The sequence below is a fragment of the Saccoglossus kowalevskii genome, chromosome 10 (assembly GCF_978046115.1).
Source record: "Saccoglossus kowalevskii chromosome 10, keSacKowa6.1, whole genome shotgun sequence".
Taxonomy (NCBI): Eukaryota; Metazoa; Hemichordata; class Enteropneusta; family Harrimaniidae; genus Saccoglossus; species Saccoglossus kowalevskii.
The window spans coordinates 35,107,474-35,133,415 of record NC_140650.1 but is presented as its reverse complement, the minus strand read 5'-3'; the positions used below and the strand labels follow the sequence as shown (position 1 = coordinate 35,133,415).

The following is a 25,942-nucleotide window of genomic DNA, read 5'->3' as shown; positions in this document are numbered from 1 at the left end:
TTCATTCACAAAGGTTTTTTGATAAGTAAAATTTAACCAAATGGCTAACAGAAAGAATTTAACATAATGAAAGATTACAATATTTTGAATTCATGCAGCAAATACAAACATGCTTTAGTAACATGGACGTATAAAATAAATTTGTCCTTATGTTTACTATATTGTGGCTGATGTGCATACTTTGTCATATTCGCATCATATCATGACATATTCGCATCATAACCTTATTAGTATACAACACTGGGGTTCTATTCTGTCGCACAATATACAAAATTGTAGTGCCTCTGAGACCAATGTAAAGAAAGGTGTTCAAATATGAAAAATAATGGTGAAACTAATACCAGTAATAGTTAAGCATTAGTCCCAGAACAAGCTGAAAACTTAAATTTTGTAAAAATGACATACAGTTGTTGTTGATACATCTCGCCCTTCCCACATATTTCATTTTGAGAGTACTTGAGGGTCTTATCCCCTAGAGGAAACAAATCTACAGACAAACAAAACCCCCTAACCCAAGCGAGTAACTATTGTTCAGAAATCTAACTTAATTTACGAGTATCAGTATGCAGTTAATTTCCCATTACTCATCCACAATCTCAATATTATATGGTGTATAATATGGTCAGGGGATGGAACCTTAAAATACAATAAAATACTTTGAATTAGTTACATGCTATTATAAATAATAGATTGATGTACTGAAAGATACAAACCTAATAAGCTTATCAATTAGACCCATCTTAGGGGGTCTTTCACAAGCTAAATCCCCAAGATATTCAAGAAGAAGAGCAAAGAGCCTTTCTAGTTTTTCTGAGTTGCCTTCAGCCAGACTTGGGTGATGACATTTGCGGATACGTTCTATGATTAGAAGTTGATTGTTTGTGCTATGTCCTCCAATTATGGCAACCAGTTCATCATAACTGTCTGGAGCTGGAATAACATTATTTATATGAATTATATTGCTTTATTAGAAAAAATGCAAACAATGTTTAATATGAACATATTTGAATCTTAGAAATAATTCTAAACAGAGAAACATACACATAGACAAAATGACAACGCAAACAGTTTATATTGTATTGAATTTATAATAGTGTAATTTTTACCTTCAAATGTATATGGAAGTTCCTTCTTTGCTTCTCTAATCATTTTTAATTTATTCTGAAATAAGATTTGAAATCTATCAGATTGAGAAATTATTTTCTCCACTTTTATCTAAAGTCTAATTACAGATACCCATCTAGGGTTGCTTTGGTTTTAGACTCTGGTTGCCTTGGTAATCTCCAAATAAAATGTTGAACAATAAGAACCAATAAATAAATTGATTGAAGTAAATGTTATGTTATACTCAGTCTAGGATCATTTACAAAATTTGAATATATTTGACAATTTACAAAATTTATGAAGCATGTACTTGAAAAATTTGATACCTGGTTCACACAGGATTAAGATTTCCTTTGCTAATATCACAAACAAAATCATTCAAGTAACTACCTTTTCATCTTCTTCCTTTATAACTTGAGATGTTCCATCATCATCATCATCAATATCACTACTTTCATCAGATTCTATATCAGCACCACTGTCTTCTCCATCACTGTCATCCTCTGCTGCATTCTCCTCCTCCTCCTCATCATCATCATCATCAGCAGCAGAATCATCATTACAAACAAATTTGTCATTCTCTTCTTCCTCATCAACACTTTCGTTTTCTTCGCCACTCACATCCTTGTTATTTTTGGAAACTGTAATATCAGAAAATTATAATCATAAATAATAGACAAACCATAACCACATAGAATGGGTGTCTGCATATTAGCAGCTCACCTAGAGAGCAATCTGCATCTGAAACTACAAAAATGTAATTGTAGATGACATAACCCCCTGATAACTATTTACAAGAGATCCCTGTCAATGCATCTGAATACACTACTAAAATGTTGAATGTTGGATGATATATCCCCTGCTAAGTACATGTAGGTACATTAGTTTATAACAAGTAATCACATTACACAGCCCCTGTGAGATATTAAAAACACAGAAAAGTTTTTCTCTGACCAATTGATTGACCAAGTACAAATAATAAACACACCTCAGCTGATCCCTGTGAATTACAGTATTTGTTTTACCTAGTGTAAGTTGTAAGTGTGGGCAATAGTGATAAAACTGGGATGGATGGTCTGTGGTGATGTTGTTGTGTAACATACAGAATAATTGGTATTTTTCACTTCTTCTGACAGAAAACAAATTATTAGGGGACATGGGGTATATTTTAGAGAACCCAGGTTATTTTTAGGAACATGGAATATTATTAGCGGATTTTGGAGGACATGGGATATTTTTTGTAACAAATATGCTATATTACCATTGGCTAAAGAATACAATGAGTCAACTCCTGCAGGTAGAAGTAGTTTTCCTTCCTTGTAGCTGAGATGGAACTTCTCTTTTCTTGGCAATGCCACACTGAAGGGGGACAAACAACAGGGAAAAGTTATAGTTATTAAGAAAATCTAATGATGCAATAGAAAAGCTAATTTAATTGATTGATGTTAAATTTCTCACTTGTCCTCCAGTGCATCAGCTGATATATGTTCAGGTTTATCAGGTTCTTCTTCTTCAGAAATTCCTTTCATTCTTCTCTGTCTATCTGCTTCAAGTTTCTCTAATCGTTCTCTTTCATCTCTCGCCAATTCGTCAGCAGTTTTTAACCTGTCTGATGCCTGTCAAAAGCCATTAAAAAAAGATAGTACGGTACTCCTACTTTTCAGAAGTGGGGGTGTTGCCCCAGAAATGAACACAAAATAGAGGTGAGCCTTTCAGAAGTGGGGGTGTTGCCCCAGAGGTGAACACAAAATAGAGGTGAGCTTTTCAGAAGTGGGGGTGTTGTCCTAAAGATGAACACAAAATAGAGGTGAGCCTTTCAGAAGCGGGGGGTGTTGCCCCAGAGATGAACACAAAATAGAGGTGAGCCTTTCAGAAGTGGGGGTGTTGCCCCAGAGATGAACACAAAATAGAGGTGAGCTTTTCAGAAGTGGGGGTGTTGCCCCAGAGATGAACACAAAATAGAGGTGAGCTTTTCAGAAGTGGGGGTGTTGCCCCAGAGGTGAACACAAAATAGAGGTGAGCTTTTCAGAAGTGGGGGTGTTGCCCCAGAGGTGAACACAAAATAGAGGTGAGCTTTTCAGAAGTGGGGGTGTTGCCCCAGAGATGAACACAAAATAGAGGTGAGCTTTTCAGAAGTGGGGGTGTTGCCCCAGAGATGAACACAAAATAGAGGTGAGCTTTTCAGAAATGGGGGTGTTGCCCCAGAGATGAACACAAAATAGAGGTGAGCTTTTCAGAAGTGGGGGTGTTGCCCCAGAGGTGAACACAAAATAGAGGTGAGCTTTTCAGAAATGGGGGTGTTGCCCCAGAGGTGAACACAAAATAGAGGTGAGCTTTTCAGAAATGGGGGTGTTGCCCCAGAGATGAACACAAAATAGAGGTGAGCTTTTCAGAAGTGGGGGTGTTGCCCCAGAGATGAACACAAAATAGAGGTGAGCTTTTCAGAAATGGGGGTGTTGCCCCAGAGATGAACACAAAATAGAGGTGAGCTTTTCAGAAGTGGGGGTGTTGCCCCAGAGGTGAACACAAAATAGAGGTGAGCTTTTCAGAAATGGGGGTGTTGCCCCAGAGGTGAACACAAAATAGAGGTGAGCTTTTCAGAAGTGGGGGTGTTGCCCCAGAGGTGAACACAAAATAGAGGTGAGCTTTTCAGAAATGGGGGTGTTGCCCCAGAGATGAACACAAAATAGAGGTGAGCTTTTCAGAAGTGGGGGTGTTGTCCTAAAGATGAACACAAAATAGAGGTGAGCCTTTCAGAAGTGGGGGTGTTGCCCCAGAGGTGAACACAAAATAGAGGTGAGCTTTTCAGAAATGGGGGTGTTGCCCCAGAGGTGAACACAAAATAGAGGTGAGCTTTTCAGAAGTGGGGGTGTTGCCCCAGAGGTGAACACAAAATAGAGGTGAGCTTTTCAGAAATGGGGGTGTTGTCCTAAAGATGAACACAAAATAGAGGTGAGCTTTTCAGAAGTGGGGGTGTTGCCCCAGAGGTGAACACAAAATAGAGGTGAGCTTTTCAGAAGTGGGGGTGTTGCCCCAGAGATGAACACAAAATAGAGGTGAGCTTTTCAGAAATGGGGGTGTTGCCCCAGAGATGAACACAAAATAGAGGTGAGCTTTTCAGAAGTGGGGGTGTTGCCCCAGAGATGAACACAAAATAGAGGTGAGCTTTTCAGAAATGGGGGTGTTGTCCTAAAGATGAACACAAAATAGAGGTGAGCTTTTCAGAAGTGGGGGTGTTGTCCTAAAGATGAACACAAAATAGAGGTGAGCCTTTCAGAAGTGGGGGTGTTGCCCCAGAGGTGAACACAAAATAGAGGTGAGCTTTTCAGAAGTGGGGGTGTTGCCCCAGAGGTGAACACAAAATAGAGGTGAGCTTTTCAGAAATGGGGGTGTTGTCCTAAAGATGAACACAAAATAGAGGTGAGCTTTTCAGAAGTGGGGGTGTTGTCCTAAAGATGAACACAAAATAGAGGTGAGCCTTTCAGAAGTGGGGGTGTTGCCCCAGAGGTGAACACAAAATAGAGGTGAGCTTTTCAGAAATGGGGGTGTTGCCCCAGAGGTGAACACAAAATAGAGGTGAGCTTTTCAGAAGTGGGGGTGTTGCCCCAGAGATGAACACAAAATAGAGGTGAGCTTTTCAGAAATGGGGGTGTTGCCCCAGAGATGAACACAAAATAGAGGTGAGCTTTTCAGAAGTGGGGGTGTTGCCCCAGAGGTGAACACAAAATAGAGGTGAGCTTTTCAGAAATGGGGGTGTTGCCCCAGAGGTGAACACAAAATAGAGGTGAGCTTTTCAGAAGTGGGGGTGTTGCCCCAGAGGTGAACACAAAATAGAGGTGAGCTTTTCAGAAATGGGGGTGTTGCCCCAGAGGTGAACACAAAATAGAGGTGAGCTTTTCAGAAGTGGGGGTGTTGTCCTAAAGATGAACACAAAATAGAGGTGAGCCTTTCAGAAGTGGGGGTGTTGCCCCAGAGGTGAACACAAAATAGAGGTGAGCTTTTCAGAAATGGGGGTGTTGCCCCAGAGGTGAACACAAAATAGAGGTGAGCTTTTCAGAAGTGGGGGTGTTGCCCCAGAGGTGAACACAAAATAGAGGTGAGCCTTTCAGAAGTGGGGGTGTTGCCCCAGAGGTGAACACAAAATAGAGGTGAGCTTTTCAGAAGTGGGGGTGTTGTCCTAAAGATGAACACAAAATAGAGGTGAGCCTTTCAGAAGTGGGGGTGTTGCCCCAGAGGTGAACACAAAATAGAGGTGAGCTTTTCAGAAATGGGGGTGTTGCCCCAGAGGTGAACACAAAATAGAGGTGAGCTTTTCAGAAGTGGGGGTGTTGCCCCAGAGGTGAACACAAAATAGAGGTGAGCCTTTCAGAAGTGGGGGTGTTGCCCCAGAGGTGAACACAAAATAGAGGTGAGCCTTTCAGAAGTGGGGGTGTTGCCCCAGAGATGAACACAAAATAGAGGTGAGCTTTTCAGAAATGGGGGTGTTGCCCCAGAGATGAACACAAAATAGAGGTGAGCTTTTCAGAAGTGGGGGTGTTGCCCCAGAGGTGAACACAAAATAGAGGTGAGCTTTTCAGAAATGGGGGTGTTGCCCCAGAGGTGAACACAAAATAGAGGTGAGCTTTTCAGAAGTGGGGGTGTTGCCCCAGAGGTGAACACAAAATAGAGGTGAGCTTTTCAGAAATGGGGGTGTTGCCCCAGAGGTGAACACAAAATAGAGGTGAGCTTTTCAGAAGTGGGGGTGTTGTCCTAAAGATGAACACAAAATAGAGGTGAGCCTTTCAGAAGTGGGGGTGTTGCCCCAGAGGTGAACACAAAATAGAGGTGAGCTTTTCAGAAGTGGGGGTGTTGCCCCAGAGATGAACACAAAATAGAGGTGAGCTTTTCAGAAGTGGGGGTGTTGCCCCAGAGGTGAACACAAAATAGAGGTGAGCTTTTCAGAAGTGGGGGTGTTGCCCCAGAGGTGAACACAAAATAGAGGTGAGCTTTTCAGAAATGGGGGTGTTGTCCTAAAGATGAACACAAAATAGAGGTGAGGAGAAGGATCAGATAAAATCTGCACCATATCATATTGTAATCAAATCAGAGTGAAATAGACACTATCTGTTGAACACCATTCTGTCATATTTGCTGCAACATTTTGAACATTTTAATAATAATACTTTTTGGAATAAATGGACATAATTTGCCATTGACAAGTGGTCTGGACACTGACATTGACACTGAAAGGATATATGATATCAATTGTGACCTTGAAGCTTGATTACTTGTGACAGTATAAATTTATAATAATAAAAACTTACCTTGGCTTTCCTTTCATACTTCAGTTCTCGTACAGCCATATCATATTCGTCTACTTCAGATTTTCGTATTAGGGCTTCCTCTTTTCGATTCCTCTAAAGTTAGATTTGAGTAATTTGTTGATTAATCAATATTGATAATAATTTAGTTTTTTGGAAAAATATAATTAAATTTAATTAAAAATAAAAATGCATACATTTAACAAAGTGAATATGGCTTTGAGTTTTGTCTTAAAATAACTAAATGCTAATTTAACTAAATCAAGTGATAAAAGAAAAAGTTATTATATCACCATACTCATATCATAAAATTGAAATTATATACCACAATAAATTTGGCAGCAAAAATATTAAATGTTTGACAATATTTTTTTGAATTGAGATAATACAGTATCTACTGCAATTTGACACAAATCAGACATATAAAATATCTTTCATCTGACCGATTATCTCATATTCAAATCCTACTTATATCTTGTATGATCACCAATCAAAACTTGTGTTACAGGTTGATTTCCAGTAAGACACACTCTAATTGGTTGACAAATCCTGTTAGAAAAGCACTGTCTAAATTGAATTTACAGTCACTTGGTCAGATGTATGGTGTCCAAAATTGATGAAGTACATTAAGATTAACATGTAACATACAAATAACCAATATCAGAATTCATTCATTTAGTTCTAATAAAAATGAAGGAAATACTGTGGGTATACAATGCAGTGCCTACCTTGGAACCAGCTAACAGTCCACTGATTTCCTTCCAATCGCTGTCTAACTTCTCACGGAGTTCAATTGTTTCTTCTTTTTCAGTTTTTCGTTCATACTGCAATAATTAGACTAAGTAAGTGAATGTTTTCACTGATACTTACTTGGGAAGAGCACTGAATATCTGCTGAAATCAAAGTGTCAATCCACAATGTACATATACATATGATTAACACTATACATAGTGAATGATGGACTGGCCATTCAAAGAACATTTCTCATGATGCACTGATGTAATTCTGGGGATAGCACATGATATTCAGTGATTCTTGGAGCTAAGATGGTAAAAGGTAAAAGTCTAAAAATTCACCATTATTCATTTTTTTAAAAACATAAGCTTCTTTAACCACTTTTTATAAAATTACCTTTTCTTTTTTAGATATTGCTATTCTTTCTTCTAATAACTCCTTCCTACTTTTCATTGAATTGTCCTAGAAAGAAGAGAGATAACAGATTAATGCAGAATAATTAGTTATGACACAAATACAATCAATGAAGTTATACTGTAGAATACTTTATTTTCACTTGAAATTTATTTTCGCTATTTTCGCTGAAGGGATGATTCCGTGAAAATAAAATCCAGCGAATATACATTTTTCCCTACATTTCACATTAAGCTCATCAAAAATTAGTGAAAATAAATTCCATACAAAATGCCCAAAAAGCCTTTTCAGCGAAAATTAATTCCAGCGAAAATAAAGTATTCCACAGTAGTTTGCAAGAAGGCAGTACAATGACATTAGAGTTACAAGTACTGGGTATTCTAGTTTTCACAAAATATATATAATGACAGTTTGTTAATTAAATGCATGATTTAGATAGAGAAATTAAAAATTATGCTACTGAGAGCTTTGTCAATTTGGCAGAAATGTACTGACAAAGGAACAAGCAGTTATCCAATCAAAGACGTGAATTCATACATCAGGTCACTCTAGCATCCATCAATCTTTCAACAACATGGTGCCAAAGTTATTCAATCTGTCAGAGTTATGCTTTCTAATTCTATCCGTGTTGACATCGTCTGCTCTATATTGTCAGGACTAAAAACAAATATTTTTGGGGACTTTAATTCAAGTGTACAATTACATGTACATATGCAGAAACAAGATGATTGTTCAAAAATCCTGCAATGCCAAGATAACTACCTCAGATATTCCAGAGCTTACTACTGAACATAAAGTAGATACCTTAGTAACTCACCTTGTTGTCATCTTTCTTTCTGGTAAGAAATCCACCAAAATGTTCCTCAGCAACGTATGTAGCTATGGAATTGACAATACAAAAAAAATTATGCTACATGCACATCAGTAAAGTTCTATTTAAGTGTTTTATGTTTTACTCAGATAAAAGGCAAAAGCTGGAAGCCCAGCTCTCATGAGTACTGTCAAGAAACATCCATTCTTCTTGCAGTGGGAATACATGACATCTGTACCAAGAACAGGAACAGTATCAAAAGTATTTATCCAATATGATTCCCTTCAAATTCATACTAGGGCTCATACCACTAATTGAATTTCCATAGACGACAATGCTAACATATGACGAGATTGCTATATGAAAATGACGAAGAAAGTTGAAAACAAAAATAGGAAATCAACATGCCAGTAATCAACCATATGAAAGAAAAAAACATGTTGGCCAGCTCAAACTCTTGCAAATCTCAGGTAAACAAGACACACCTACTGTATTTGGATTACAACAAGAGAAATCACTGGAAAAACACCAAGATTAGAACATCTAAATACACACTGACACAGAATAATCCCACAGGTACACAGTCGTAGTAAACAAAAGACCACATGTTGGTCTCACCTCTAACCCAGGTGATTACGCCCTCAAACCTTGAGACCTTAAGAGAAATAAGAAGGTTTAATAAAGTTCTTGTTGATCTTATATATGATGGAATATCATTAGACGAGTAATTTCCCATGCAAAAAAAATCCCCAAAATTTAAACCCTGGGAGTTATTTATCAAAATCTACCACTTGGTGGCGCCCTATACCCAGACAGTTAGTTTTAGAAAGTGGCAACATACACACTCAGCAAAACACCAAATTAGATGGTAGGCAATGAATATAAGCCTGATTATTAGATGCAGTACTGTAAGGTATAATGTTCTCATTCACCACAAACAAGAACAGACCAACGTTTGGCATGATTAGTAATTTTAATTAATTTCTAGAAATAATACATAGAATTATGACAATTAAAGGTAGTTTATCACTATAATTTAAAAAAAAAAAATTCTACTGAATCAAAAGTCTCAACAAAAACAAAAAAAACAATTCCACGGTATCTGCATTTAGGCCGGAGACCTGTGGGGGGCAACCTTGGATATACCAAAACACAACAGTGGTTTGATTTACCATGGCCACAGATGGAATTTGCTCTACATAAAAAGCTTAATCAAATCTTATGTGAAAAAAAAGTAGTTCAACGAAACAATTTTATGATTTAAAAATAAATAAAAATAAAAATATACAAACCAGAAAAGTGTCTAAATATAAAATACTCGTATTACACATCCCTGATCAAATTAAATTCAAATCAACAGGATTTCTGATTAATTGGGAGGGGGGGTTTCCATGCACTGTTCAATAATAAACTCAAGATGGGATTAATTAGCTAACTATTCACAAAAATTCTGAGAAAAGAGCAATAATTGTGAAATTGAAAGAGTTGTAATACTTGGCTAATATACTGACAGTATGCAAATCTCTTGTCAGTGACAAGATACACAACACAAATTTGAGAATTTATTTGAATATTTGGAATTTTGACCTCATCATACTTTGAATAGGGTACATTAGAAATGACTGCACTACAAATCGTTAAGTTTGTCTGCCATAATGTGAAAATAAGACAAAAAACCTATAAAATGGGGTTAAGCATTTTTCTCAGAATTCCTAGAGCCATTGAAATTAGTGGTGACATGAATAATTCATTGATGAATGAATAAAATTTTTGGACCAGTTTAATAAAAACATTTATATTTACAGACCACAGCCCAACCACAGCCAATTAATAAGATTAGGGCAAAAAATATACCGAATTATAAATTTTCAAAATCTTCAACCAAGATATAAGAGATTGACAGAAATTGGTGAAACGCATAGCAAAATATGACATTTCTGAATAAAAAATTACTCCATTGTGTCTAAATAGTTGAATACAAAACAAGAAAAGTGGTAAAATAAAAATAAAAAAGATTCCCAGTTACTTTGCACTATACCTGCCAAATAAATGGAGCTGATCTCATGAAATGTGTGCTTGAACACACAACCTCATAATTATCAGATCTATGCAAGGTCAGGAGAGGTCAAAACTTATAATAATTAGGTCAAAGTAAACTTTGGTTATGTAAGATGAGATCTGCCAAAAATGACTAAATTCCAGTAAATAGAGCCATAGAGGCAAACTGTTACTTCAGGGCTCATACCACTAATTGAATTTCCATAGACGACAATGCTAACATATGATGAGATTGCTATATGAAAATGACGAAGAAAGTTGAAAACATGGCTCAAAAATGGGAAATCAACATGCCAGTAATCAACCATATGAAAAAAACAAACATGTTGTTCAGCTCCAATTCTTGCAAATCTCAGGTAAACAAGACATACCTACTGTATTTGGATTGCACCAAGAGAAATCACTGGAAAAACACCAAGATTAGAACATCCAAATACACACAGAATAAACCCACAGGTACACAGTCGCTAAGTAGTAAACAAAAGACCACATGTTGGTCTCACCTCTGACCCAGGTGATTATGCCCTCAACAAACAGTGAGCACATGAGAAAAAAAATATTTAAAAAATTTCATTTGTTCTTGCAAGCAGCCATTGGTCAATTAGTGGCATGAGACCACTACTGAGTTAACCACTAGAACAGCATGTCACTGCACAACAACTGAAGTATTTTACTTCAAATCTTACCATCAAGTCTGCCCATTTCTTCATCATCTTCATCATCACTTTCAAGAGGATTCTCAAATTTCTCAATATGTGCTAAGGACTGGCCATAATGAGTCAGTTCTTCATCGTCATTGAGGTTGTAAACTGATGCTTTCTCATGGTGTTTCTAAGGAGGTAAATAGGATTGTACACAGATGCATTTTCATGGTGCGTCACGGATGAATATACCCACATGGGATAAATTAATAAAATTTTTTGAATGTTTTGAGTTGTATGAAGCAATTAAACTCACAACTGCTGTGATGAGAGGCGAACACAACTGACTAAGCCATGCCAAGAAGGTTTACAGTGCAATAAAATAGGCGAAGTAAAAAAAGATATATGATATACCTTTGTTGTTTACACCTACCTGCTTTTCAAATGCAAATCTCTGCATTATTTTTTCCTCTGGAGTTAGGAGTACATCCCCTTCACCAAGTCTTCTGTCTACTAATTTATTTGATTTATGTCTTTGCTTATATTCATTTAGTAGAGTGTCTTTCCTCTGAAATGAATAGAAATAATATTACTGACCTTTGGTTATGACCATCTTATACTTTGACCTTTGACTGACTTAGTCAAATTCTCTTACCTCTCACCTAATAAATATGCATAATTTGTTTTTTTTTCAAAAGATTTGATCACAATAAGTAGCCAATATAAAATTATGTTTGGTCTAAAATTAATAAAGGAATTATCATTGTTAATACAGAAAAATGTGCAAATGCTGGTTGTAAAACATTCAGATGTATCATCTTCTTTGGAGTGACCAAGGCAATTCATTATAAATAGGTAATGAAGAGATATCAAAGCTCACTGCTGTCTTAATGAAAATGCAGTATAAAATATCGCCTCTCTGAAACTGTTGCCCAACTTTTTGTAATGTGATAATATTATAAATACTAATTTGACCATTACTTTTGATGTGGCCAATTCATGTTTTCTCATTAGTTTGTACCTTACCTTAGCCAAAGCTTTTGATCTGGCTAATCCTGGTAATCCTTTATCATGTTTAGTTTTACGACCTAAGACAACATGCTTTTGTTTATTTATCCTTATTTCAAAAGGATTAGTTTTCTTCCCACTGTTTGACTTTGTATTCCGGACTTTGTCTGCCATTCCATTCCTGTTCTTCTTGGATTTGGCCATTTCTAGAATTGAACAAAGGAGTGTAGTGGATGCAGTTGCTGATAATAAATTGTACATTTTATTTATTGTTACCAGTTACCTAATATTCATGTTTCCATTCACTGTAGTTAAACATTCAGGTTTGTGGTTCAAGAAGAAATTGTTAAAAACAAAAGTTGACAAATGAGGGATGCACAATGAAGAAAGATAACCTCATATATGACAATTGCTCTGCTCAGTCATCTTTGATGACAGCGGAGCTACATGTATATGTAAAGTCGTTTGCATGTTGAGGTTGGTTTTACCATAGACCTTAGAAAACACTAAGGTCTATGGTTTTACCCAACTTGTTCTATTCATGTATCATTCTCCAGGCGTGCATAGTAAACAAGTCAGAGAATGAATGTTTTGCTGTTTTGGTGTTTGCAACAATATGGCAGTGACAGTAATCTTTAGAAATCACAAATTAGAAAGAATGACAGCAAACTTAGGTTAAGTTTACTGTTATGAAGCATACATGTACTTATCTATTACACCAATCATGAACAGAATTTTGTAGCGAGTATGCATGATTTTTAGTTGCATTTGCCATGAGTTTCACCAGTGCACTCAGCACGTGCTTTGAAACATTTGATCTGTGATTACACAGTATTTCTGACTTAAATAATCTGAGAGTCAAGGACTTTACCGTGTGACGGCACCGCTTTGTTTGATTTTGTGTGTTTTGACAGTACCGGTATATTGACATACTGTAAAATACTTTTTAGGTGTTTTGTGGGGAATTTATTTTCACTGATTTCTGACGAGTTGAATGTAAAATATAGAAAAAAAAGGTATATTCGCTGGATTTTATTTTCACTAAAACATTCCTTCAGTGAAAATAGCGAAAACAAATTCCAAGCTAAAAATAACGGTAAAGTATTTTACAGTATTATGTACAGTGTATTTGTTGAAAGAGAATGGTGTTGACATAAACCAGTGTGGTATATAGCTGCGCACATGGTGGCGCCAGGTGTGTTTGTAAAGAATAATTCTTCGTCAGGCTGAAGCTGCTGAAATTAGGTTTATCAACACAACCATGGAAGAAAAAAGGCGTCCATGTTAAAACTTAATAGAATTCAATCACTGCTCTTGAACTCTTTCAACTTGTATAATTTGTTTTCATACATGTACAAATGTACATGCATTCAACTATATGAGTGTGACCTGCAAGATTGCCATAACTGATTGCCAAAATGTGCTCACCCCAACAGCGATGGACAGTTTTAGTGACCCTCAGAGCTGAATATTAACCTCGGCTTCACCTCAGTTGACAATAAGTTCTTTAGGTCACTAAAACTGTATGTCCATCGCTGTTGGGTTGAATAATTGTATAATATATCACTGCCATAGACTAATTTATCAAAAAAGGACATCCTGATTTTTAGACTTAGGTTAGATTTGTATCCTTTGTATTCTTGGTTACAGTGCTTTTTGCCTTTCAGTTTAAGAATACTTATGGCCGCTTCAAATTTCCCATTAGTAACACTCGTAGATAGATAAATTGACTACGTTGACTTTTTCAATCAAATGGTTGCTTTTGTTGAAAATCATAACTTTTGTCTTCTAAACGTTGACTGTTATCTTCTACATTTCTTGTCTGTATGAAGCCAAATTCTGGCTCTATTCTCCACCAGGAGATAAGGAAATGATGATGAAGCCAGATTATCTAAACTGTTTTGTAAACCAGTTTTACTTCCAGATAGAATGTCTTAAATTCAGCATACATTAGGCAGCTTAGTTTATTATTCATTCATGTTGGATTACAACCGGATCGAAAATGTTTGGTAAATCATTTATAAATATGCACACACTATATTTGCACTGCTATCCATGAACAAAATATGTAAACTTATCTTTATTTATTTTCATTTCCTATTTATATACTTGTTTTATTTATAAAATGCTTTTGCGACATACTTATAGAAACTTGTAAAAGATGTAATAAACTATATTAATATACATCTGTCACCATACACCATAGGTTACAGGGTGCCGTAATTCTGTGGTATTTTACGGGGTATTTTAATTCTACCATATTAGGAAATGCGAATTCCAAATATGGAATGATTATGCGCATAAACGTTCTCTAAAAATATAAACAAACATGGCTGCCACCAGAGTTTGACCGGACCCCACACAAAGAAGTTTGCTGATTCTGTTCTAAACTTTTTGGATTCCGGCATTCCTATGGTGTATCATTGGGAGAAAAAAAAAGTATGATAATAATTGCAGACACCACAGCGGAAGTATCGACCAACGCGCAGTGGCGGTCGATGCAACGGCTGTCGTGCATCCTTTTCGGTATCCTCGTAATAACCTCATATTATTTGTTATCTTCTTCTGTAGTAATATAATTATTACATTATTATCAATTTCATTTCTTTTATAAATTTGTGGATTGAATGTAAATGGAGTCAATGAACAGATCAGTCATACCATTATCAAAATCAGCTACAAAAAGTCTCCCTGACAATGGCAATGTGTACAGTTCACATGGTGTTGCAACGGAAATCGAATCTCCTATGTTGGCGACAAGCGACCACAAATAACTTATGTTATATGCAATATTTTTGAGTAGTTTTTTGTATAGTTACATGTGACAACATTGAAAATATATATCACCTGTTTAGAAGCTGTCGTCCTGTTCTATTTCGGATAAAACACCAGCGTGACAACATTCGTATACAACACGTGTGACCTTTAAACCGGATGTACAAAGGGCTTTTGGGAAATTACGCAACTTCAGACTCAGCTGACAGTCAGCAGACCTTCGTGTGAGAATGACTTGTTGACGCCGCTGAGTTAGGCGCTTGTGGTGTAGGTTAAAAATAAAACTGGTCAATGTTGTTGTATAGTTTGGCAGGCAACTGGTAAACATATAGGCTATCGGCCGTAAAGTTTAACGTGAAGTGTACCTGTCCAGCTGCCGTTGATGTGACCCTGACCGGGGAATGTTGTGATATCCGTCGACGATACAATTTATACAAACCTATAAACTTTTCAAGATGGGTGACGTCTCGGCAGTGCAAACACAAATGTGAGCATATTTTTATATTTTGCTTTAACGTTTCGTGAGTCATGAGAAGGAACTGGGATAATAACTTATTTCATAAAGCATTAAATTATAATATTTATCTGTTTCTAAAGTCAGTGATATTCATATTCAAGGTTTAATTGGTAGTTATGTGATCTGTTTACAGCGATCGACTTTATGAAAACTGAAATATCAAACAAATAAACCATATTCCGCCCACTGCGTTGGACGTCGAGCTGCGCATGTGCGACATTTGTGTTGATAAACATTGATTTTCCCACAATCCAATGCGCTCTTCTAAATGAAATCGCAAGTATGAGGTTTGACCTGGGCGTGACTTGCAATAATTAGCCACAATAGCTGTAATTTTGAACATTTTGTTTGTTTAAATATAGCCACATTAAGATAACATAATCTTACCACATCTGAACCACATCTGAACCACTGTCTGAAAATTGAAACAGGCCGGCATACAGGATTGGATTTTAAAGACAGAGTCTGCAATATGTGCGACAATGACCATGTTGAAGATGAACAACATTTTGTCACAAATTGTCCTCATTACAATGAAATAAGATCAAAACTTTACATTGTAGCTAATAAACGTATACCAAATTTTGACAAATTTAGTAATGAAAATAAATTCATATCATTACTAAGTGACGAGAAAATGTCAATTCCTTTAGCGCAATATTTAAAAAACTGTTTTAATACAAGACAGCAGCACCTACATAAACTAAGCCAGTAATACATTCCTTGTATTCAACTTATTATCTTTTTTTTTTTTTTTATGCCTTTTTGTTCCCTTACTCTTTATGTGGTTATTTTTCTTTTACTAATATCTGATTTGTAACCCTTTTCATCCCCTCCGAGGGATGTTGTGTGTTAATAAATAAATAAATAAATAAATAAATAAACATGTATTGTTTTAGACACAATTGCATAAGAAAAGTTATCCTACGTATGTCTAATGAATGTCACATGAAATGCAACATTGTTGAAGTATATGAAAATTGTGATTATGGGAAATACCACATAAAATAATCAGCAAGAGGCCGGCAGAAGCATTTAGTTCTTGTCTTGTACCATAAACCCTGAGGTTCGCTCGATATAACTAGATTTCAACAGATGAGCACCTTGACGTAACACTGTGCACAGTCCCTCAACTATTGTTGCTTTAAGCAATAACAAGATATTATTGCACAATTCACTACATACATGTATATGCATGAGCCAACATTGGCAGACTTTATTGCTATTACTGGTACATTGTATAGTAGTTTTTAGTGATTAAAACAACAACAAAAAGCGATTAAAATTGGGGAAACAAAATAAAATAGCTCATTCTATAATGGGCCTGGAACTAGCATTTTACCATTTGATACACTGCACCGAGTGACAGAAAAAATTCTAACTTACGTTGTAGTTGAAATTAAGTTTATTTTCAAATTGACTTTGCAAAGACTTTGATAGATTTGATATTATTATATTAAACCTATTTTTTTTAAATATTGCCAAACAGCATCATATGCACTTTTTTCAGTAAAATAAATTTCACCTTTATCAAAATTTTCTGTCATTTTACTTAATTTTCCATGCATAAAATATAATTATATCTATTTTTTGGATGGTGAGTTAGCATCAATATTTGGTCATATGCTAGGCTACATTGTATGGATGATGATGCATTTCTGTAAAATGACTAATTTTCACTGGGTTTATATTTCACTGATTTACCATTTCAGGCATATTCACGGTTTTATTATTTAGATAATGTGTTCTATGCTAAATTTTACATATTCACTGGGTTTAATTTAGTGCATTTTCCAGTTATCGAAATAAGCAAAATTAAAACACAGTGAATAATTAACCCTTTTACAGTATTACATATGTACTGCAGGATTCATACTTACTCAATATTATTGTTATTGACTGCAAAAATATGTAAATGTGATAAACGAGTACCAGTAGATAATTTTCTTGGTAATTAATGCACAACTTAATTAACATGCCTCGGTGCATTCAACACTTTGTTTATATTTTTTATGTTATTGTTATGCATATTTGAATAATAAAACCTCCAGAATTTTTTTTTTCACAACCAGAATATGAAGAGCTCAAAATAACTATTAAAATTAGTCGCATTTTGATTTAATGAAGGTTCTATACTTTCATGGTAAATTATGCAAATGAGCCTTCATAGACCATTGCAAACTGCTTCTAAATCCACTAAAAACAACATCAATGTCAGTATTGTGCTACTGTCATTTTGACTGTCATTTCTATACTGATCAGGAAACAAATCTTGTAGCTTTTAACGCACTGAAATCCTGGATCGAAAATGAATCAAAACATATCCCCCGCCAATGACAGATACTCTCTTGATCATTTAACAGATTTTAAATTAGGTAATATTGAAAATATTGAATGAATTGGTTATGATTTTCCTTGTGATGCGGTGTATCCATGCTGTATTTTCACTTACTTCACCCATGGAAATACGGCTGCAGGATACACCTAATCACTCATGTAAATAAACCTACAAACTTAAGGACGAGGCCATGGCATTCTGTCATACATTGTATTATGTTCTATTTAACCATGGCTTGGTATAATGCGATTGTTCTACTTGTTGTTTTTAGCCACAAACCTGGAATACTACAAAATAGCCACGACTTTGCCAACATATTCAAAGCATTTATTGGTGCTAACTATCTTGCTGTACCCTTCGACTTTCTTCAAAGTGGACTTGTTGTAAGTGTAGACCTTAATTTGTTCATGTGATTTGTTGTTATAAATATTGGTTGGTTTAACACAGTCCCTCTAGAGACTATAGATTTATTTTCCAGACCAGATTATAAATGGATTTTGTTTTAACAAATGCTGTTCCAGAACCATATCGATATTTCTGACATGCCCTGCAAGATCGTGTTCAAAAATTAATGATACAACATGCTTTAGTCGCAACACACAAACACACACATGTATTTGTTTGACGATTCATTTCAACATGGCTGAATAGTGGCCATTTCTTCCATTCTGGGACCAGATCTCAGTCACATTGTTTTCAAACTCAGTACATAGTAACAATGTAACTATAAGCTCAATTATCTATTTTTGGTAAAATTCTGCGCTAGTTTCTCGGCAAGACGAGTCCCACTTACAAAATTTTAAGAAATAGAAATTTGACCCTAGATAACTTTATTAGAGATTGGACTCCAGTTTGCCTGAAAACTGGGTCCCTCTTCAATAATTGGAGTGCGGAAAGCAAAATTTGGGGTTAACGCAATCCCTGATTTTATTCAGTTTGTGTCAAAAAATAAATTATATTTTAACTTTTTGTGGAAAACTAATGATATATTTATGTCTATACCATCTTATTTTTTTCAGCTAGGAGTGATTGGCTTAGCTATAATTGCTGGCTTAACAGATCATTGCTGCCATTTGATTATTAAATGCAAGCAGGAAGCAGTCAGCCGACTCCATACCATTCACCATACCCCATCCAAAATTGACCTTGAGGCGGAAAATGGTGCACTATCAAAAAGTGGAGAAGAATTGCTTGAGCATTTTGAGAGTACCCTGACTTATGGTGATATTGGTCAGCTGTGCATGGGAAAAGTTGGAGTCATCTTAGTGAACATTGGACTGTGTATCACTCAGTTAGGCTTCTGTTCTACATATGTCATTTATCTAGCAACAACATTTGGATCATTCTTTCCTAATAAGGCAGTGTCCACACCAAATATGTCACTCAATGATTTACCGGCACAGCAGCACGAAACTCAACAATTGTATGATTTAAATGACTTCAGTAAATCAACAGAACTGTTGTCTTTTGAAGCTTTCCAATCTTCTATAACATCTGCTATGAATAATATATCTGAAATCATTTCTAATCTGAGCTCGACTGAATTATATGCAGAGAATTCCACCACTTCTACTGTATACAAATCAACAGCACCACCATTTTTTGTACTCATCTTATTTCCACTGCCTGTGTTTATTATATTTGCATTCATAAGAAACATCAGAAAGCTTGGACCAGTTAGTATGCTAGCCAATGTGTCACTGTGTCTGGGATTTGTTCTAATGTTTCTCTATCTTTTAATTGGTGAGTAGACATAAAGATCTTACTACAAACGAGTCAAAGGTTCCATCAAACAAACGAGTCAAAGGTTCCATCAAACAAACGAGTCAAAGGTTCCATCAAACAAACGAGTCAAAGGTTCCATCAAACAAACGAGTCAAAGGTTCCATCAAACAAACGAGTCAAAGGTTCCATCAAACAAACGAGTCAAAGGTTCCATCAAACAAACAAGTCAAAGGTTCCATCAAACAAACGAGTCAAAGGTTCCATCAAACAAACGAGTCAAAGGTTCCATCAAACAAATGAGAAAGAGCAAATAAAATGAAAGTCAATCATAGTTTTAAGGATGTAGTAGACTTTTTTTGGAACATGTTAATCAAAATGATCTTATAAAATCTATTTAACTATATCTAATTGTTCTATGACAAATTCAAAATTAATAACCGGCATTGTGATGACTATATTTACATGTATTTTAATAATTAATTAAAATAAAGTATTCTGCAGTATATGAAAATTTGTCAGTTTTTGTTAAATTCATGCATTCTACAGATTTCACTATCTGAATGTAAAAATGAACATATTGCTAATATAAATTTGAAAGAAAAAACAATTATGCTAAATCGCTGTGACTGTTATGTTTTATTCTACATGTTTCAATAAAACCAATAGTGTTATCCCTTTCAATTTCCTCACAGTACTCATTTGATTCTTCAATAAAGGATTTTTTTAGCAGTCACATGACCACATCAAGGTTGTATTTAATGTAACATTGATTTTTTAATCATAAAATATATAGTTTGATATGGTTTAAAACAATTCTATAAAAATAGTTAGTGTGAATTTAACTTCCTGAAAACCTTCACTGCATCCTTAAGCCCAAATTCGATGGTTATTTTAAACTTCAAAATATATACAATAGATTCAAACTTTATGAAGTGATTTTTCATTTATTTAGCTATTGTCTTTTACAGATATTGAAATCTATGATAATATCAAGCTTATTAATTTTGCCACGTTTGCTGTATTTTGGGGTCATATGACTGCAGCATATGAAGGTATTGGAGTGGTAAGGTGAATTTATTAAATTTAATATTTGATCATTTGGAATATTTGATAATTGGAAAGCAATTGCAAGGATGAAGTTTTGCGAAAATCTCGTACTTCCTGTATTTTTTTCATTGCAATTCTGCAAAATTTTGGAAATTTTTCTCTGAATTGATTTTTGCAGACAGTTGTCTTGATGAAATTTAATACTGTTGAGACTCAAATAGTTATATCTACTAATTTGATGATAAATAATTGTTTTGATTTTCAGGTAGTACCAATAGAGTCTAGTATGAAAGGAAATCGTCACAACTTCTCTGCATTTCTCCATGGTGGAATTATTCTTCTTACTTTTATCCTCGGTGCATTTGGTATAATAGGTTACCTTCACTATGGCGATAGTGTGAGCCAGATGATAACAGAGAACTTTCCTGATGATGATTCTGTGGTAATTATTGTCAAGGTTACTGTGTGTATTGGTATATTGTTCACCTATCCATTACAAATGTTTCCTGTGATTGAAATATTTGAAGGTATATTGTTTACACCAGGTGAGATACATGTACATGTGTTTAACTATTAGTTTTATGTTATAGTATTGTTGCTAAAATGCAGAAAAAATCCTACTGCTCACTGCAACTGTATACTACTGTAACAGTATATTTTACCATGTAAACCATTTCATGTTTGGGTCTACATGAGAGGGCTGTGTAACCAAATGAATTTATGGCAGTTTGATATGCTATCCAGAAATCAGTTTGGCCTGATTGTACCCTGACATCTGCAGACCTTAACCACAGTAAATCAACCAGGCCTAATTGAACCCTGACACCCGCAGACCTTAACCACAGTAAATCAACCAGGCCTGATTGTACCCTGACATTCGCAGACCTTAACCAGGCCTAATTGAACCCTGACATCTGCAGACCTTAACCACAGCAATAGTCAACCAGGTCTAATTGAACCCTGACACCCGCAGACCTTAACCACAATAAATCAACCTGGCCTAATTCAACCCTGACATCTGCATACCTTAACCACAGTAAATCAACCAGGCCTAATTGAACCCTGACATCTGCAGACCTTAACCACAGTAAATCAACCAGGCCTAATTGAACCCTGACATCTGCAGACCTTAACCACAATAAATCAACCAGGCCTAATTGAACCCTGACACCCGCAGACCTTAACCACAATAAATCAACCAGGCCTAATTGAACCCTGACATCTGCAGACCTAAACCACAGTAAATCAACCAGGCCTAATTGAACCCTGACATCTGCAGACCTTAACCACAATAAATCAACCAGGCCTAATTGAACCCTGACATCTGCAGACCTTAACCACAGTAAATCAACCAGGCCTAATTGAACCCTGACATCTGCAGACCTTAACCACAGTAAATCAACCAGGCCTAATTGAACCCTGACATCTGCAGACCTTAACCACAGTAAATCAACCAGGCCTAATTGAACCCTGACATCTGCAGACCTTAACCACAGTAAATCAACCAGGCCTAATTGAACCCTGACATCTGCAGACCTTAACCACAGTAAATCAACCAGGCCTAATTGAACAGTGACATCTGCAGACCTTAACCACAGTAAATCAACCAGGCCTAATTGAACCCTGACATCTGCAGACCTTAACCACAGTAAATCAACCAGGCCTAATTGAACCCTGACATCTGCAGACCTTAACCACAGTAAATCAACCAGGCCTAATTGAACAGTGACATCTGCAGACCTTAACCACAGTAAATCAACCAGGCCTAATTGAACCCTGACATCTGCAGACCTTAACCACAATAAATCAACCAGGCGTAATTGAACCCTGACATCTGCAGACCTTGACCACAATAAATCAACCAGGCCTAATTGAACCCTGACATCTGCAGACCTAAACCACAATAAATCAACCAGGCCTAATTGAACCCTGGCATCTGCAGACCTTAACCACAGTAAATCAACCAGGCCTAATTGAACCCTGACATCTGCAGACCTTAACCACAATAAATCAACCAGGCCTAATTGAACCCTGACATCTGCAGACCTTAACCACAATAAATCAACCAGGCCTAATTGAACCCTGACATCTGCAGACCTTAACCACAATAAATCAACCAGGCCTAATTGAACCCTGACACCCGCAGACCTTAACCACAATAAATCAACCAGGCCTAATTGAACCCTGACATCTGCAGACCTAAACCACAATAAATCAACCAGGCCTAATTGAACCCTGACATCTGCAGACCTTAACCACAATAAATCAACCAGGCCTAATTGAACCCTGACATCTGCAGACCTTAACCACAGTAAATCAACCAGGCCTAATTGAACCCTGACATCTGCAGACCTTAACCACAATAAATCAACCAGGCCTAATTGAACCCTGACATCTGCAGACCTTAACCACAATAAATCAACCAGGCCTAATTGAACCCTGACACCCGCAGACCTTAACCACAATAAATCAACCAGGCCTAATTGAACCCTGACATCTGCAGACCTAAACCACAGTAAATCAACCAGGCCTAATTGAACCCTGACATCTGCAGACCTTAACCACAATAAATCAACCAGGCCTAATTGAACCCTGACATCTGCAGACCTTAACCACAGTAAATCAACCAGGCCTAATTGAACCCTGACATCTGCAGACCTTGACCACAATAAATCAACCAGACCTAATTGAACCCTGACATCTGCAGACCTTAACCACAGTAAATCAACCAGGCCTAATTGAACCCTGACATCTGCAGACCTTAACCACAATAAATCAACCAGGCCTAATTGAACCCTGACATCTGCAGACCTTAACCACAGTAAATCAACCAGGCCTAATTGAACCCTGACATCTGCAGACCTTAACTACAGTAAATCAACCAGGCCTAATTGAACCCTGACATCGGCAGACCTGAACCACAGTAAATCAACCAGGCCTAATTGAACCTTGACATCTGCAACACCTTAACCGCAGTTGCCCCAAAGTTGCTTTCTTTAGTGAATCACTCTTGGCCAGTGACTATGGCCCTTCCCATTGAGTCTGCAGCACACTCACCCGGGGGTCAACAACTTTTGGTGTTTTACCCAGGTAGGATTTAAGCTTGGGTTTACCAACCAGGAGTCAAATGCAACGACCAATTATATATACATTATATTTCTGGTGGCCGGTCTAAGTCCATTTTTACCGGTATTTTCAGGCTCTGTTTGTGGTCCATCTAAAGAAAATGAGGAGTCTGCTGCCCTCATTGGTGAGAAACCTGTTGTAGAGACGCCAGCAGGTGACAAACCGAGTATTAGTAATCTGACAGTTGCCATAGCAATACCACAATCAGTAAGTCTAATTTCACAGTATACATGTATGTTGTTCGTTTATATAGTGTTTAGTAAAGAGGAAATGGATTTATTATAATTTTTAGTTAGGGATGAAGTATTTCAAATGATTTGTTCTGCAAATGTTTTGGTCTGATTTTATATCAGTTTGAAAATTAAATGAGTGAGTTTCATGGAAATAAACAAAACAAACACATTTTTTTAAATATCACAGAACTCGAAACAAATCTCTCTTTGGTTGTGACTGTGACAAGCATGTGAATTATTAAAACATTAACATCGAAAATTTTGTGGAAAACTTGAAACAATGCTGACATAATATTTTATATTTTCTTCCAGGTATCGGCATGGAAACGTAATACTCTACGGACACTCCTTGTTCTGTTAACTCTATTAATAGCATTTTTATTTTTCGACTCATTTGCATATGTTTCGGCTTTTGTGGGTAAGTTTTTTTATTCTTATAAATTGTTGTTTGACCACAATAGCCCTAAATAATGTCTGATGTAAATTAGAGGTCAGGATGTACGACTTTTAGGGGTCATGCATAATGCCAGGATGTACGACTTTTAGGGGTCATGCATAATGGCAGGATGTACGTCTTTTAGGGGTCATGCATAATGCCAGGATGTATGACCTTTAGGGGTCATGCATAATGCCAGGATGTATGACCTTTAAGGGTCATGCATAATGCCAGGATGTATGACTTTTAGGGGGTCATGCATAATGCCAGGATGTATGACTTTTAGGGGTCATCCATAATGCCAGGATGTATGACATTTAGGGGTCATGCATAATGCCAGGATGTATGACTTTTAGGGGTCATGCATAATGCCAGGATGTATGACCTTTAGGGGTCATGCATAATGCCAGGATGTATGACCTTTAGGGGTCATGCATAATGCCAGGATGTACGACTTTTAGGGGTCATGCATAATGCCAGGATGTTTGACCTTTAGGGGTCATGCATAATGCCAGGATGTTTGACTTTTAGGGGTCATGCATAATGTCAGGATGTACGACTTTTAGGGGTCATGCATAATGTCAGGATGTACGACTTCTAGGGGTCATGCATAATGCCAGGATGTACGACTTTTAGGGGTCATGCATAATGCCAGGATGTACGACTTTTAGGGGTCATAATATTTATTGACATATCATCTATGATTGAATGTTATATTTTGAAACATGAAATTATAAATATTTTTTTTTTGTATCTGTTTTCTTGGTAGGTGCTGTTGGTAGTTCTTTATTGGCATATATACTACCATGTGTTTTTCATTTAAAACTTCAATGGAATCAACTCAGTAAAGGAATTATTGTGAAGGATCTTATCATCATTGTTGTTGGCACTGTTGGTGGCATTATTAGTCTCATTGTTGTGATTCAACAGTTTGTACTCATGAGACAATCAGAATTTTAATGTAATGACATTTTATATTGCATTTAAGCTTTGCAAATCTGTCATGCACATCTACCTGTATGTGTTACTGTACTGCCTGAGTGCAGTATTCTTGTGATAACTTTATTATTATACATCTTTTCTTTGCCTGTAGTAATAATTTAATGAGATAACAACCCTGTACTGCCTGAGTGCATACTTTGCTGTATTCTTGTGATAACTTTATTATTATACATCTTTTCTTTGCCTGTAGTAATAATTTAATGAGAGATAACAACCCTGTACTACCTGAGTGCATACTTTGCTGTATTCTTGTGATAACTTTATTATTATTATACATCTTTTCTTTGCCTGTAGTAATAATTTAATGAGAGATAACAACCCTGTACTACCTGAGTGCATACTTTGCTGTATTCTTGTGATAACTTTATTTATTATACATCTTTTCTTTGCCTGTAGTAATAATTTAATGAGAGATAACAACCCTGTACTGCCTGAGGGCATACTTTGCTGTATTCTTGTGATAACTTTATTATTATACATTGTCTACCTGCTTGTAGTAATAATTTAATGAAAGCTAATATCTCAACATGGCAACGAAAAGCATTTTATGCTGTGTCAATTCAGTGACAGGATTTATTACAATCACACATTATGGCACTGCTGTGTCTGAAGTAAACAAAGGAAAGTTTTTGAATGTGACATAAACACAATAAATGAAGACATTCAAACTCA

General features: G+C 36.2%; 2 protein-coding genes across 2 annotated transcripts in view; one reads left to right on the top strand and one right to left on the bottom strand.

Moving 5' to 3' along the window:
• LOC100368659 (nucleolar protein 14-like) overlaps window positions 1-15,019 on the bottom strand; it is a 20,580-nt gene extending 5,561 nt beyond the window's left edge. The window contains exons 1-13 of the mRNA XM_002742384.4: window positions 14,919-15,019; window positions 12,090-12,277; window positions 11,497-11,631; window positions 11,109-11,253; window positions 8,371-8,432; window positions 7,536-7,601; window positions 7,133-7,228; window positions 6,408-6,500; window positions 2,563-2,720; window positions 2,366-2,463; window positions 1,495-1,745; window positions 1,107-1,161; window positions 714-930 (exon numbers count right to left, since the gene is read on the bottom strand). Of these exons, the coding sequence (XP_002742430.1) occupies window positions 714-930; window positions 1,107-1,161; window positions 1,495-1,745; window positions 2,366-2,463; window positions 2,563-2,720; window positions 6,408-6,500; window positions 7,133-7,228; window positions 7,536-7,601; window positions 8,371-8,432; window positions 11,109-11,253; window positions 11,497-11,631; window positions 12,090-12,275 (1,562 nt within the window). The 5' untranslated portion in view covers window positions 12,276-12,277; window positions 14,919-15,019. The remainder of the gene's footprint in view (window positions 1-713; window positions 931-1,106; window positions 1,162-1,494; window positions 1,746-2,365; window positions 2,464-2,562; window positions 2,721-6,407; window positions 6,501-7,132; window positions 7,229-7,535; window positions 7,602-8,370; window positions 8,433-11,108; window positions 11,254-11,496; window positions 11,632-12,089; window positions 12,278-14,918) is intronic.
• On the top strand, window positions 15,016-25,942 carry LOC102805043 (uncharacterized). Its single transcript, XM_085504558.1, has 8 exons — window positions 15,016-15,333; window positions 17,973-18,084; window positions 18,721-19,444; window positions 20,395-20,489; window positions 20,739-21,018; window positions 23,673-23,806; window positions 24,145-24,250; window positions 25,038-25,942. Exons 1-8 carry the CDS (start codon window positions 15,302-15,304, stop codon window positions 25,226-25,228), a joined length of 1,674 nt encoding a protein of 557 aa, XP_085360684.1. The 5' UTR covers window positions 15,016-15,301; the 3' UTR covers window positions 25,229-25,942.